The following is a 14,789-nucleotide window of genomic DNA, read 5'->3' as shown; positions in this document are numbered from 1 at the left end:
ATCTCCCATCAGCAATAGTACAATAATTCATATTATAAGACCCGGTTTTTCTCCAACCATCTCATTCCCACAAATGATGAAAGTTATATAGAGGAAGCTACATAGTAAAATCTCTCTGTCTCTCTCTCTCTCTCTCTCTCTCTCTCTCTCACACACACACACACACACACACACACACACACACACACAGCTACACACACACAGAACAGAGTAAAGGCTAAAATTTTCTTTTCTTCCAGAATTTATTGTATGCACGAACACTTCACAAGTTTTTAAAAAGTCTGTACACTTCACAAGACAGTATAAACTAGCCACAATCTGCTAGATACACATTAGGACATTAATTACAGGCCTTAACTGTTGCCCTAAAACAGGCAATTGGGCTACTTCTACTCTCTGACAGAGTTTCCAGCTCATATCACGTGGCCCAGGTGCCAATTCTTCTGTAACTCCCACTTGTCTGAATCTGGGCCTAAGAGCCCAAGCTCTATCTTGTTCACTTCCATTCAGGTTCGGCACAAAGGTCGTCTTCTGAAGCCTCTGAAGAAGTCATTCGTCACTTCTTCATCTTCATATCTGCTTCAATGGCACAGCGTCGCCCCCTGGTTCCCCCATCCTAGATGGCAGGCAGACAAAGAAAGGGCATGAGGGAGTTGGTTAGGGTGGACCAGAGAAGGTGCAACATGAAGAATACTGGGATTTGGTTTGTTGGGGGAGGGCAGAGAATCAGAAGAAAGATCCAGGGGTGTGAGAGGACATATTTGTCTTTCTAAGGATTGGGTATAGAGCACCTAGTAATGTGTGAGAGGAACTGCCAGAGTATCTCACTCGTGCCCACCAGAGGTTGCTGGAATTCATGTGGGGGTCCCACAGAATGACTATTAGTGATCCCACCCAGTCCCCAAATCATGTGCAAAGGAACAGAAAGAGTGAGAAAGGTGGGAAAGTTAGAAAGGGCAGTGGGAAGTGAGGTTCTTGGCTAACGTACCTGTCCAGCTGTTGGTCCCTATAAGAAAGGCCTTTCCTGCAGACTGACCCTGGCACTAGTTCCCTAGCACCTCCTGACAGTTGCTTTCCATGAGATCAGGGCAATCAGAAGGCTTCTTTCCATCTGCTGCTCTCTCCCTGCAGCCCAGCTCCTTCATCCTGTGCAATACTTTGCTGTCTTCAATAGATAAAAGTTAGATACTATTAACCAGCCTTGCAACAGCCAGCCAATTGCTTGGGGATCCAGAGTCACTGATGCAGGCCAATGAGAAAGAACAGAGATTATAGTGTTCTGTCTGCTACAGACTAGGGGCCTGTAGGCAAGATGAACTTGTGAACACTTTTGCTGGGCCAGGCCATTTTTACACTTTGAATATGCAAGGATTCTAATATGTTTAGAATTCAATAACATAAGTTGCTTTTAAGAGGCAAACACTAAGAATAAATATACCACCTTGCACTGTATAACACTTTAATAATTTTTAAAAGCCGTTTCCATACCTAGTATCTCATTTTGTTCTCACATCATCCCTGTGAGGTAGACTGGACAGGTACCCCATTATATTAACTCCATCACACAGATGAAAATAAGACCCCAATAGATTATCTAATGAGTTTGCAAACAGTAGTTTTCTAGCCTGTACCACTGTATCATGCCTCACTGTCCCATAATGAGCAACAGTCAGAGGGTCATTTAATCCATGCGGGAAAAGAATGTAAGCCTTTAGGATAGCCCTACTAAGTAGCTAATTTTGACCAACCACTACTATATGTAGTGGTCATTGCTATTGAAATCTTTTATTTATTTTTAATCTTTAGTTTATATTTTACTGAGTTTGTTAGGCAGCAGTCTTGCAACATAATTTTAGAAGAGAAAAACTATGTGCCAAGTATCTGCCAGTATGAGGAATACTTTTAAAAGCCAGCTTAGCAGCTGCTGATCTCAACAACCTTCTGTTTGTAAGATAATAATTAGCAGATACACCCTAGATTCTATACACCCAAAATACCTCATTTAGCCCAGTAACCTCATAAACAGTCTCTACTCAGCCCACATACACACACATGCAGCAAGAATAGGAATGCAGAAGAACAGACAGTTTCTTATCCAATGACCTGACTAAATAGACACTGAAGCCATTGCCACAGTCTGCATGTTGGGTTTCCCTCTGCACCCACCCACAGCAGGAGCAGAGCATCTTTATGGCAACACCACCCCTTGCAGCCATTCAATACTTACAAAGAGAGAGAGAAGGAAGGCAGGAGAGCCCATGGGGACACTGTCCTGTTAGAGGACAAACAAACACTGATCAGGTTCCACGGAAACTCTCAGCCACAAGCACCCCAAACCTCAAGACAGAGACACAAGCACCATACACACAGACAAAATTTTAAAACTCAAGAATAAGAAGAAAGAGATCCAAAAGCAATCTGGCCATGTGTCTCTGTACAGAAACTGGCAGCCTCCAACAGCTCCAAGCTATTTCCCACACCTTCTCCACAGGCATTAATAATTCATTCACTCAGCTCACAGTTTCTGTGGGAATGTGCCGAGCCACGCAGGTTTCTTCAGTGTTTGGAGGGGAGTAAACAATCCCCATGCTAAGAGGAGAATGCCAGGGATTTAAATGAGGAGTAGCCTACATAACACCCAGACACCTAAACGTTCCTAATAGATTTAACTTCTAAATTTTTCAGAGATCTCTGATTTTAAATTGCCAAAATCTTAAAGACCTATGTGTCTGTACACCACTGGAATATACAGCATATGCTTAGCAGAACAAAGCAGAAACACAGCTCTTGGAAGCTTCAGACTTCTATCACTAGAACACTGGCCAATAGGCTCTTTCCTGGTCTCCTCACCTTCTCTGAAGAATCCTGTTTACGAGTAGAATCTCTCCCTCGAAGACTTTTAGCACTGATCCCAGATTCGGATGTTTGCATAATCAACTGCGTAGCCAGGAATTGCTGCAGGGAAAAAAGGAGGTCCTAACAACTTAACTGAGTAGGGAAGACTTAAAGATACTTTAAGCTTTATGATTAGGACTGTATCTGGTAACCTGCAAATAGCACTTGAGTACTTATTTGGAAGTTCACTATATTAATTTTTCCTCCTCTACTATATTAGATTTTAACTCTAGTTGTCACAACAGACATGTTAAAGAACTCTGAAAATCTCAAATGTCCCTAAACTTTTGTGGGCTATAGTACAGTAACAAACTCTCTACACTCTAAAAATGAGAACAGGGATAACAAATGGATGAACTGAAGATCATTAAGCAATTTATCTGGCTATCTTTGCAATGATAAATAACATTTCTTCAAGTTCAATCTCCCCAAGAGTAGTCACCCTTGCAACTACAGCATAGTACGTTATCTGTAATGAAAGAGTAAGAAGAAACTAGTTGTCAAATGTTTACAATGTACCAATGTTAACATAAATTTAAAATTTATGTATAGTCATCATTTTAGAAATAAAGTGTAGCACAACACATTGCTCTTATAAGGTCTTTCTCATCATGGTCTTGTAATTTCCCAGAAATGATTGAGTATGTCTATGTAAACCAGGTGCTTGTGGCCCACCAAGAGGATTGACTAGTTTGCTGAAAATTCTAATACGGTGATTGACATCCTTGAAGGGATAGAAAAATGCAAATACTGTACATGAGACCCTAAAACAAGGGGATTGGTCCGTTTTGTCATTCCGCTAAGCTTAAAAGAACCCATACCAGAAGCAAAAGGGGGGGACCTCACTACCATCAAGAAAGAAAAGCTATAAGTAGAGCATGTCCTTTGGACCTGGGATCCCTGTGCTGATATCCTCCTGGACCCAGTACCAGAGACAATGAGAGAGGGTGAGAAGCAGTGGCAAAGAATGGGTGGCAGCGGGGCAGAAGAACCAGGTGACTGGCAAGAGATGGTCCAGTTGGTTTCCCAGCTCACAATGAGAGAGCTGAGCTTCTTCCGGCCAACACTTACAGGTGGAGTGGGGTTCCTCTGTGTACTTATCTGTGGAGCTAAAGATGATAAAAACTTGCTGTTGTGGGGCAAAGTCTGGGACCACAAGAAGCCCAAGGAACCAAGGGGCTGTCCTGAAGAACTCTATCCTGAGTTGTTCAATTCTGAATTGTAACTTCTCTGAGTTCCTTATGGCCATTGCAATGAAATTTTGCAAAGGAGAGTGTCATGTGACGGGCAGGTGGTATCAGAACTGGTAAAAAGGTTGGAAAAAGCAGGACGTCTGACCTCAGCTTCATATGAATCAGCTTTAGGCTGATGGTGATTCTCTCTCCTTCATGAAGTTAAGAAATCAGACACCTCTGCCATTCCTTTTAACACAAGGAAACGGAACATACTTGTTCAAGAAAGAAAAAACACTCTCCAACTCTTTTACCAACCAAAGAAAACCTGCATGAATTAAGCAAGAACAAACTTATGCTCCTGTGTCCGACTGGCTATTTCAAGGGGAAATCATAGCACCCCTTCCTAGCAACACGGTGAATTTTTTGCTTCAAGTAATTTCATTTCATCCTTGCTAAAACACTAAGGATTCTCAAAGTACCTGGATCTGCTCCAAGACATCTCGCTGCATCTCTACTGCCATGTGATAGACATCATGGTCTGAGCTATTGTACATCACAGCATTCTGAAACATCAGCATGATGTCACGCTGAAATTCAGCTGTGCTGCGAATTAGTCCATTTTCAATGTTTTTCTTAATAGTTGACAAATCCATAGGCCTAAAAGAGGAACGGGGTAAACGGCCATAGAGATAAGAAAAGTCACACCTTAAATCTCTGAATACACTGTCCATGTATGACTTCTCATATATCCCTTTGGTCCCAGCTGCCAGGACTCAAATCACCAATTCCCCCCCGCCCCAAAATATACCTAACATCCTCTGTGGGGGAGAGGAAGTATGAGGGGAGGAGAGTCAGTCTGTATAATTAACTATTGAGAACAGTAATAAAAAGTTAACTGTCATAGATTATCAGAGGTTATTATACAGGTACTGATTGGAATGGTTAGGTTAGCACTTGGACATCCTTAAAAACAAAAAATAAAAACACCCTTACTGCCATCGAGTCAATTCTGAATCAGAGCAACCCTACAGGACAGGCAAAAAGGGCCCCCTATGGTTTTCTGAGACTAACTCTTTACAAGTGTACAAAACCTTGTCTTTCTCTAGAGCAGTGGTTCCCAACCTGTGGGTCATGACCCCTTTGGAGATCGAACAACTCTGTCACAGGGGTCGCCTGATTCACAACAGGAGCAAAATTAGTTATGAAGTAGCAACGAAAATAATTTTATGGTTGGGGGTCACCACAACACGAGAAACTGTATGAAAGGGTCGCGGCATTAGGAAGGCTGAGAACCACTGCTCTAGAGTGGCTGCTGGTTTCAAACTGCTGACCTTGTGGATTGTAGCCCAATGCAGCCCAATCATATAAACACATTTGAAAAAAATTTGCATTAAATGATCTAAAAGCAAAAATTCACTAAGACTGGACAGATTTTTTTTGTTTGCTTTTTTTTTTCATTTTATTGGAGGCTCATACAGCTCTTTTCACAATACATACATACATCCATTGGGTCAAGCACATTTTTACATTTGTTGCCATTTTTAAAAAAAATCATTTTATTGGGGGCTCATACAGCTCTTATCACATTCCATACATTCATCCACTGTGTCAAGCACATTTGTACATATGTTGCCATCATCATTTTCAAAACATTTTCTTTCTACTTGAGCCCTTAATATCAGCTCCTCATTTTTCCCTTCCTCCCTCCCGAACCCTTGATAATTCATAAATTATTATTTTTTCATGTCTTACACTGACCGATGGTTCCCTTTATCCACTTTTCTGTTGGATTGCGCAACTTTTAAATCATTTAAGCTAGCATGCTAGACAGACCACAGCTTACCTCTGTACAATGCTATGGTAGCCGGGTGCTATGTCATCTGTTACAGGTTGCAGGAATACATTGGCATACCTATCCAAAAAAATTAAGATCCAATTACCAACCTACTCTCCACAAGTTTGTGAGGGAACTTGCTTAAGTAGCTGAAGGTTTTAAGAGACATCTCTAATAGTCCCAAAGAAGCCTACTTGGACTTATCTGTCACCAATAATGAGGATCAACAGGAGAAAATGTCTCTCCTGGACTGGAAAAGTTCACTCACCTATGATTAGCTGCAGCTCTCCATACAAGCATGATAGCTTTCTTCCATATTTTCTGTGCCTGAATTGCTTCCTGATCCTCACTACAGACAGAGCTGAAGGTAAAGAGATAAAGGGAGTCTCACTAGATACGTATAGAAAGCCCTAATACTTCTTTACTCCCCTATGCCTACACCACCCAATTAATGTTGCTTTTGTTACATACACTCAGATTGTTACCCACTCATGGTGGTATCATGTGACGGTAGAATTGCCCCTGTAGGGTTTTCTAGGCTAAAATCTTTATGAGAGATCATCAAAGCTTTCTCCTGAAAAAGTCCTTATGTTTCTTGTCAACTTTTATTCCAGGCCCCAAACGGAAAGATGAAAAAAGCAGACTAGAGAAAAGATCCTCGTCTACTTCTGACTCTCAATGTCTGACCTCAAAGAAAGAATTCCAGATACTCACAACTGTGAAGACGCAGGGCTGCTGGGGATGGAGTCTGCCAGTGTGTGGGACTGCAGTGTAGCATTGTGGATACTAAAGCCATCATCACTCTCACTCACAGGAGGCTCATTATCCATTTCTGACAAATAGCCTTCCCCTTGATCTTCTTCCTTGGGCTCCTCTAGGCTGGCTGCTTCACTGACTCCATCTTCCTCCTCCTCGTCACCTGTGGCATCCTTAGACAGTGTGCTTCAGTCAATAAATGCAAGCCAAGCTATCTAAACATGTCTCCTGGGTTAGTTCAGTTTAGAAATGGCCTCACACTGTTTCCTGACTGAGCCCTCTATCACTCATACTGCCAACTATTTACAGACACTGATGGACCAAGAAAGGAAATTTAAAACCTGGGCAAAGAATAAGACCCAGGTTCTTTGTAAACAGGAGGAGGGGTGGAAAAAAAAAGCTACTTACTTAAGGCTAAGCTAAAGATGCGTTCCTTCTTTCCCCTTGCTCTTGAGAGGAACTCTGACCCTGGGTACAAAGTTATCAAAAATAGTTTTTACTTTGTGTCTTCTCTGATGGAGAAAGCTCACATCATACTAATTAGTCTCTGTTACTGCCGCTTTATTAATTCTAAAGATGTAATTTTGTGTGATTCTCTTTTAATAATCTTACTATGATTTCTAGCATGTTTTCCTCCCTGGCTCTAATATCCCAATTCTCTCTAAATCATTCTAAGTTTATCAAAGATTCTTTGTGCACTGTATGTACAGAAAGGTCCGCATGATGTTCAGAAACTCAGACAACACATTTTGCCAATGCACTCCCACTATGCCCGACTACCTACTTACTCCTTTTCTCCATGCAACTCCTTAACCAGTCTCATCGCAAAGAAAAAAGATGTGAGTTTACGGACATTCATTAAGGAAAATCTAGTCACATGGCAAAACGAATACAGAAAAGTCTGAAATACCTTTATCTGGCTTCCAAAGATAGTCTCTGATTCTTCTTTCAATGAGTCTGCAGAGGAGAGAGAGACTACCTGAAGATTTTTCCACCTTAGCCTTCCCCTTCCTATGGACCATCATCTGCTGCAGCTCTCCCTTTCCATGCTGACCTGTTCTAACTCCTTTGCTCGCCCACAACCCACAATCCCTCAGAAGCCAAAGCAAATCTCTCAGGTTAATTAGTTACAGGGTAAAGATTTTCTTGTCTGATTATTTACCTGACATTTCAAACTTGTGCTGGGTCTCTGCTTCTAATGGATCTTCAATGGGATTTGAGCCATGTGATGGAGACAATATGCTCTCAGGAGATGCCTGAAGACCAAAGAGAACACATACCCTAAGGACGGGTAAACCACCAAGGCTCAACAATTTTATTCTTCAGTGAGAATGAGAACCACAGAAGATATTCTAAGTCCTACTCATGTAACATAATTCTAATGGAATAGGACAAGTATACTACTCATCACAACCTGTGGACTTTGGACAAAAACATGCCAGAACTGGGGAATGTAATGAAAGCCTTCACTGTCACTTTTTACTTAAGATATATAACCCTTCATCTTTCCCAACCCCTACTCCATACCTCTGTCTTCACAGTTGTAAGTGGAGTCTCATCGCCTTTCCCACTAGAAACATCTGCTTCGGTCATCTCTCCAGTTGCAGTACTTCTGGGGTCTTCGTCTATGTCTTGACTCCTAAGTTCTGGTGGCTCCATACTTATGGCAGGGACAACCCCAGCTACTATTTCAGCCCCTGAAATGCCTTGCTCTGGTTCCGTAGGCTCCACCTTGATCTCAACGCTGGATTCTCTGATGTTCACCAATTCATGGATTCCCTTGTTTTCTGTATCCTCAAAGTCCAGCCTCTCTTGCTTGACTGTCATCTCGGGTACAGGGAGTGGTACTGGCTTGTCCCGTTCCTGTTGGATAGGATGCTCCCAGGGGCCAGGCAAGGATTGAGGATCATCATTCTCTTCACAGAATGACAGTGCTGCTTCCACTGCTGCTACATCCAACACTTCAGGATGATCATCTACCTGTCCCATAAACACAGACTATTGAAGTCACAGAAGAAAGCCCACATCCCTTAATCCTGTTAGCATCAAATGAGATGGCCTGAATCTGCAGCTTCTCTCCAACTCCTCCATGTAGTAGAAGCAACCAACAGACAAATACCTGTTCTGGACAAACCAGTGGCATAGGATGGCTGAGGAGATGATTAGCATGTCAGTACCAACAGGCTTTCTTTGGGAATACAGAGATGGAGAAAAACAGGAGCAGGAGTGGGTGTTTGTTTGCTTGTTTCTTAAATAATTCTCACAACTAGATGCAATACGAGAAGCTTATGTAAGACCTATGGAAGATTCTTTTGGATTTTGCTGAATAGTTACCTTGTCCTCAATGATGGCAATGATATCTCCAACAGTCTCAAAGTCCAGCTCTTCACCTGTGTAAGATACAGCAATATCCATCTTCTCAGCTAAATCTAAATCTTCCTTCCCATCAATGCTGGGAGCCTTTGATCCTCCAGGGGCCTCTGCTACCCCTGAACGGAAACATTCTTCTTTGATAGAATTGATGATCATGGAGATTTCATTGCTATCCATGGAAACAGTCACAGTATGTGGATCTCCCACAGTCTCCATAGGAACACAAGTGTCAGGCTGACTCACTTAATAACAGGAAAAGAAAAGCGTCTCAGAATTGTATTAGGTACCAAGTGATTACTTGGAGATCACATCAAAGCTGTAGACAGATGTTCAGTACCCCCAACAGTTTGGCTCAGAAAGTTATTTCCTTTCCCCCCATTTTATTTTGAAAGGTGAGAATAACATTCCTTATTCCTCTCATATTCACATTTTCCCCAAACACTTAAGTGCCCACCCATTTATTCCCACATTCTTGCTTTCTCTCAGGACAAAGATGACATACATCTATGGAGAACAGAAGCATCTGAACTGGAATTGATGCTCTTCTTGACCTTCCTCTGACTGAAGCTCAACATGAAATTTGGATCTAGTGGCTGCTCAGGGCGTGGGTCAGGGACGCACCTGGAGCTACACTCTCCGGAGTGGAGACAGCCGGAGCAGAGGATGGTGCTGGCAGCGCAGGCATCATGACAATGGTAGCCTGGGACACAGACTCTACAGGGGGTGGCACAAGTTTAACTGGAGGCTCACTGGCAACAGTAGTGAAGGAAGCAAGAGGTGTGGTGAACTGTGTAGGACCAGCTTCTAAAAGCCGGGAAAGAGTGGGAGCACCTAACAGACAAAGAGGTACACAAAATGAGGGAAGAAGAAAGCACATGAATAAGAAGCCACTTTAAGACTCAACCAAGAAATTTTTATATTTCAAAGGTTGAAAGCAACTCTTATGTTGAATAAGCTATCTGTCCCCTTACTTTCTTCAATTATGTAGTAACTAGTTCCTCCAAGTGAAGAGTGAGTCAAAACTCTAGAACGTAAAATGTATATGAAAACTGAGTAGCAATTTTTCCTTAGAGGAAAATTCAATTATAACAAACAACAAAAATACTGGTACAAATAAATCTGCCATTTCTGCCAAAGTTCAGCATTGAATACTAATACCTAGTGGTTATAAAATAATGTACAAAGCTTATTTCCCCCACATTTTCTACTTCATTTAATAATACATCCTTGTCAAGTACATACTAACATTTGCAATTAATAAGAGGAAACGGAGGTTCAAGAGCTACAAATTCAATGGATGCCAATCCAGTTCTCTGGTCCAAATTTTGTTCCCCTGTTATATAATCTGTTTATCATCTTTCTGTGATTTTACAAGTCCCGGAAAAGCAACCATTAACTTCATCACTTCCCTCATCAATATCTACACTGTGGTCATACAGGGTTATCCTTATCTTAAGGATGGAATGAATTTACCATCTATGTGTAAAAGAGGTAAAGTATAGCTCCAAGGTTGAAGTTTAAATCTCGGACAGGCAACTACTTAGTATCAAACACTAGGAAACCCAGAGCAGTCAGTGTTATGGCCAACATCTCGGAAGTAGACAGGGGGAAACCGGTGACTTACCTGAGGCGGCAGGGGAGGCTGCAACAGTGTTGGGTGTTGGCTGCATCTCCCCACCATGTATCACAGGAAGCACCCCGCCTACCTCCAGGAGGACACCTGTACTGTTCAGGTGGCCAGAAGTCACAGCCATTTCATTTTCACTGACCTACCAGGCAAGAACAGAGGTGAAGGCTACACTCAAGGTTTCCATTGCTACCACTTCCTAAAAAAAGGTCAGCAGTTGACCAAACTTCATGAAAACTAAGAAAATTCTTTCAGACCCAAAGGAAATTCTCTAAACTATAATTTTCAACCTTTCTTGACAAGAGTTTTCTAGGGAAGACAACCAAAATAATTGCGGTTCAGATACCTCAGAACCCAAGGAGACGATCAGCTTAAGTGTATATATATATATATATATATTTTCCTTTTAATTCACTTTTAACTAAGAGACTTTTCCTCTTTTGAACTTTTTTTCCCCCATGTCATAGTTTAGGTCCCAGGCACTCCCTTCCAAGTACTAAATCACCACAGCTCTCAAACACCCACAGAAGTCTCCATACCAGTCTGGGGCTAGTAGGCAGGAGGCTGCCCTTCTTCAAGAGCTCTGACAGCAGAGGGGAGGGGGGTGGAGTTGCTTTCTGTCCAAGCATCTTTTTCTGGGGTGAATCATCTGTTATTGGGGTCATGGGGGCTTCTAAGGGTGCAGAGCCTGGAGGAAGGGTGTCAGGAATCCCAGGAAACGAGGTGACTGGGGTACTCGGCAAAGTCCCAGGGGTTACCTAAGAGACAACAGAGAACCTTTATCTGACTTCTCAAACTCTGGAAGGTTCTTCCCTACTAATCTGGATGGGTTAATGTGTCTATTACTTTTTTAGTCCTGAGTGGAACTGCCCAGAAACCCTCTAGCTTTCTTGTTATCAGCCATATCTTTTTCCCTCAACAAGTTTTTCTATTCCACCCACTCAAACCCACGATGACCCAATCACTCCACAAATTTATACAAACTCCTATGCACTATCAATACTGTATTTATAAGGAAACTGTCCCCTATTTTAACAGGAAATGTCATAAGACTAGTACACTCAGGAAGTAAATTCTTAGCATCGTCTTTTACCTATTTTTCTAAAGGTCCCAAACTTTAACGTTTTTAGGGTCACCGTTATCTTAGTAAACACAGTAAATTAAGTTTTTGCATTCAGACCAAGATAAGAAGTTGCCTCTAAATCATTAAGTGGTTTCCTCATCATTCAGCTCTTTGCTGGCTCATCACCCCTTTGTTGGTCAATTCCTGAGGATGAAAACACACTCACCCCGGAAGTGGCCTCTTCCATAGTGGCTGAAGTTAAGTCCCCAAGTGGATAATCACCTCCGGGGGAGGCAGAACCTATAGGAGATCGGACCATCAAGGTTGGTAACCTCCGAGGGGGTGTTTTTATGGCTTGACGAGCTAAAACAGAAAGAAAACAGTGTCTAACTTTTCAGAAAACAGAAAGAAACTTTACTCTGCTGTTCAGTAACAAAAGGTAAGTAGGGGTGCCACATGACCAAAACTACATTTTAAGTCTGGAGTAGAAAGCTTTTTTCCCCTAATCACTTCTGGGAGATGCAACGTTTTTGTCTAATGTTTCCTAAGAGCATTTCTTATGCCATCACTAAACAACTGTTTACTCTCCAAAAGGTCCCAGAATAACAGACAACAGATCTTCGACGAAGGGTCAGAAAACACTAAACGGGGATGAGATTATATCTCCTCAACAGATGGTACTGGCAAAAGGGGATCGCTGTATGAACAACGAAAAAGACCTATACCGCACCCCATTACAAAAATTAACTCAAGATGGATCAAAGACCAGAGTTATACAGACTGCCAATGGAAAACAGGGCAACCGTAGGGCCAAAATATAGGGTATAAACATACTATCAAACATAACGAACACAAAGTAGATGACTGGGATCTACTAAAAATAAGACACCTAGGTGCATCAAAAGGTTTCATCAAGAGTTAAAAGACAATCCATGGAATGGCAAAAAATTTTGTCACTGATACTGGGAACTAATCTCCAAAGTCTATAGAAAACTGCCCAACCTCAACAAGAGAACGACTAATAATCCAATTAAAAACGAGCAAAGGACACAAACAGTTCGCCAAAGATGACATCCAAGTGGCTAACAGCTATATGAAGAAATGATCACAATCACTAGCCATCTAAGAGATGAAAATCAAAACAATGAGATACCACCTTAAACTAATGATAACGAGAGAAAAGTAATAATACTTTTTTAAAAAGCAGAAAGTAACAAATGCTGGACAGGAGAGTATTGAGAAATTGGAATCCTCATACACTGCTGGTATAAAAACACATAACCACTGGGAAATTGATATGGTGCTACCTCAAACAAGTGGTAGTAGAAATTCCCTACGACCCAGCAATCCCTCTGTTAGGTATACACCCTACAGAAATAAGAATTGTAATATGAACAGACATATGCTCATCTATGTTCATCTCAACACTGCTCACAATACCAAAAAGATGGCAACAAACGAACAGGTCTCACTGGTTCCCTCAATCTTTGGCTCACAAGCATCCCTCAATCTTTCTAAAAGCTTAACAACTAAAACATTAGCTATGCTTGACATCTTATTCCAAGCCTTTGTCTCTGAAAAGTCAATTCAGAATCTAGTGAGAGCTAAGCAGAGCTTATTTTTTAAGAGATTCTGCCTGCACATTAAGGAATATTTTTATTCTGGTAAGAAATGATTATGAGAGGGGAAGTATGCAAATAAATTGGAACTAGTGAATTCTATGTTGCAAAACTAGTTTCCAACTGTCATTAACATGCAGTACTATATGTAGTTAACTGCTAAACAGTCATCAGTCTTCATTTACCCTGATATGCAGCATCCGTGGCCTTCCTCTTCACTTCAGCTTCCTCTTCCTCCAATTTCTTTTTCCTAAAGAGGGAATTTAAGGGTCAGAGGCCAGTCAACTTCACCTTCTCCATAGTTCAATTTTCTCACCAAGAAATGTACTCCCAGCCCAGCAGCTTTCTGGAGAAAGGGGGAATTTTTATATACTGCCTAATTCCCAGTTCTTCACCCAAACAAACTAGGACCATTTTTAAAGTTAGACCTGATTTTTATTTTCACATAGAAATGTTCCATCACATTACCTTCTAGGACTTATTCCCCCCTCCCAGCCACAACGCTACTCGACAACGTTTCCTTTCTAGAACCAGCCTTGTCTAAATGGATTGCAAGTGGAGGATAAAAGCGAATTACTTGAGTGTGGAGAAGGGTAGGGGTTGGGAAAGCACAGACAGAAGAACAACATAATATAACCCACATTGCAATGTCATTGCAAAGCTCATCCAGTCTGCTGTCCATGTGTCCAGCTTGAATTAATTCTGCATCTCTTTTCAGTCTTCTGTAAGAAGAAAGGCAGTAGTGGTTTTTTAATGTTATTTAGAAAAATTCTGATCAGTACCATGTATTTGCACCTTTTCTTTCCATCATTTGGTATTTTTTCTGCTAGTACCTATATTTTTCTTGGGTTTCTTTTATGACTTTCTTTAATTCCTCCACTCGTTCAGCAGTCAGTTTCCGAACAATGACATCTTCGACAGTTTCCACCACTTCCCCCTTTTCACCTCGTTTCCGTCTGTGGGGGAACAAAGAGAAAAACTTCCACATTTGAGTAAGAGAATAGTTATTCCTCTTTATTTTCTACCACCTAATCAAAGATAAGTTCTGCTATACTTTTCTCACCCATTTATATAAATCAAACATCCTCAATAACAACTCTCCACAGATTTAGCTGCAAACATTAGTAAATATCTGGCATTGTACTTACTTTGGGGTCTCTGTTGTCTCTAGAAGTTCTGAATATTGAGAGGCACAATGCTTTGGAAAAAAGTGAAAATATAATTAGCAAACATGGAAAAGAATGTCTTTTCAAGGTTTTAATAGAAACAGAAAATTGCATGTTAGGTGTGAGTGATTTCTAGAGGGAAAATTACTATTCAATCAAAACAGTTCAACATACAGGTAAGTCCCCAACTTATGATGGAAGTATTTTTTTTAAAAAGATCATTTTATTGGGGGCTCTTGTAACGCTACATCAATTGTATATACAGTGAACCCTCGTTTATC

General features: G+C 41.3%; 1 protein-coding gene across 6 annotated transcripts in view; it reads right to left on the bottom strand.

Moving 5' to 3' along the window:
- Positions 1-218: 218 nt before the first annotated feature.
- BRD8 (bromodomain containing 8) overlaps positions 219-14,789 on the bottom strand; it is a 30,432-nt gene continuing 15,861 nt past the window's right edge. For 4 of the 6 annotated variants that reach the window (XM_004696632.3, XM_045284998.1, XM_045284999.1 and 1 more), the window contains exons 4-22: positions 14,491-14,540; positions 14,176-14,298; positions 13,984-14,064; positions 13,528-13,592; positions 11,950-12,086; positions 11,200-11,418; positions 10,658-10,802; positions 9,655-9,864; positions 8,995-9,275; positions 8,188-8,640; positions 7,823-7,916; positions 7,571-7,617; positions 6,619-6,833; positions 6,173-6,265; positions 5,914-5,982; positions 4,550-4,727; positions 2,851-2,955; positions 2,228-2,272; positions 219-616 (exon numbers count right to left, since the gene is read on the bottom strand). In XM_004696632.3, coding sequence (XP_004696689.1) covers positions 557-616; positions 2,228-2,272; positions 2,851-2,955; positions 4,550-4,727; positions 5,914-5,982; positions 6,173-6,265; positions 6,619-6,833; positions 7,571-7,617; positions 7,823-7,916; positions 8,188-8,640; positions 8,995-9,275; positions 9,655-9,864; positions 10,658-10,802; positions 11,200-11,418; positions 11,950-12,086; positions 13,528-13,592; positions 13,984-14,064; positions 14,176-14,298; positions 14,491-14,540 — 2,670 coding nt within the window. In that variant the 3' untranslated portion in view covers positions 219-556. The remainder of the gene's footprint in view (positions 617-2,227; positions 2,273-2,850; positions 2,956-4,549; positions 4,728-5,913; positions 5,983-6,172; positions 6,266-6,618; positions 6,834-7,570; positions 7,618-7,822; positions 7,917-8,187; positions 8,641-8,994; positions 9,276-9,654; positions 9,865-10,657; positions 10,803-11,199; positions 11,419-11,949; positions 12,087-13,527; positions 13,593-13,983; positions 14,065-14,175; positions 14,299-14,490; positions 14,541-14,789) is intronic. The other 2 variants (XM_004696633.2, XM_004696634.2) reach the window with 2 other exon arrangements.

Source organism: Echinops telfairi, unplaced genomic scaffold, assembly GCF_000313985.2.
Source record: "Echinops telfairi isolate 266 unplaced genomic scaffold, ASM31398v2 ScPeMD7_7469;HRSCAF=8507_1, whole genome shotgun sequence".
Classification (NCBI taxonomy): domain Eukaryota; kingdom Metazoa; phylum Chordata; class Mammalia; order Afrosoricida; family Tenrecidae; genus Echinops; species Echinops telfairi.
This window is presented reverse-complemented; position numbering and strand designations above follow the sequence as displayed.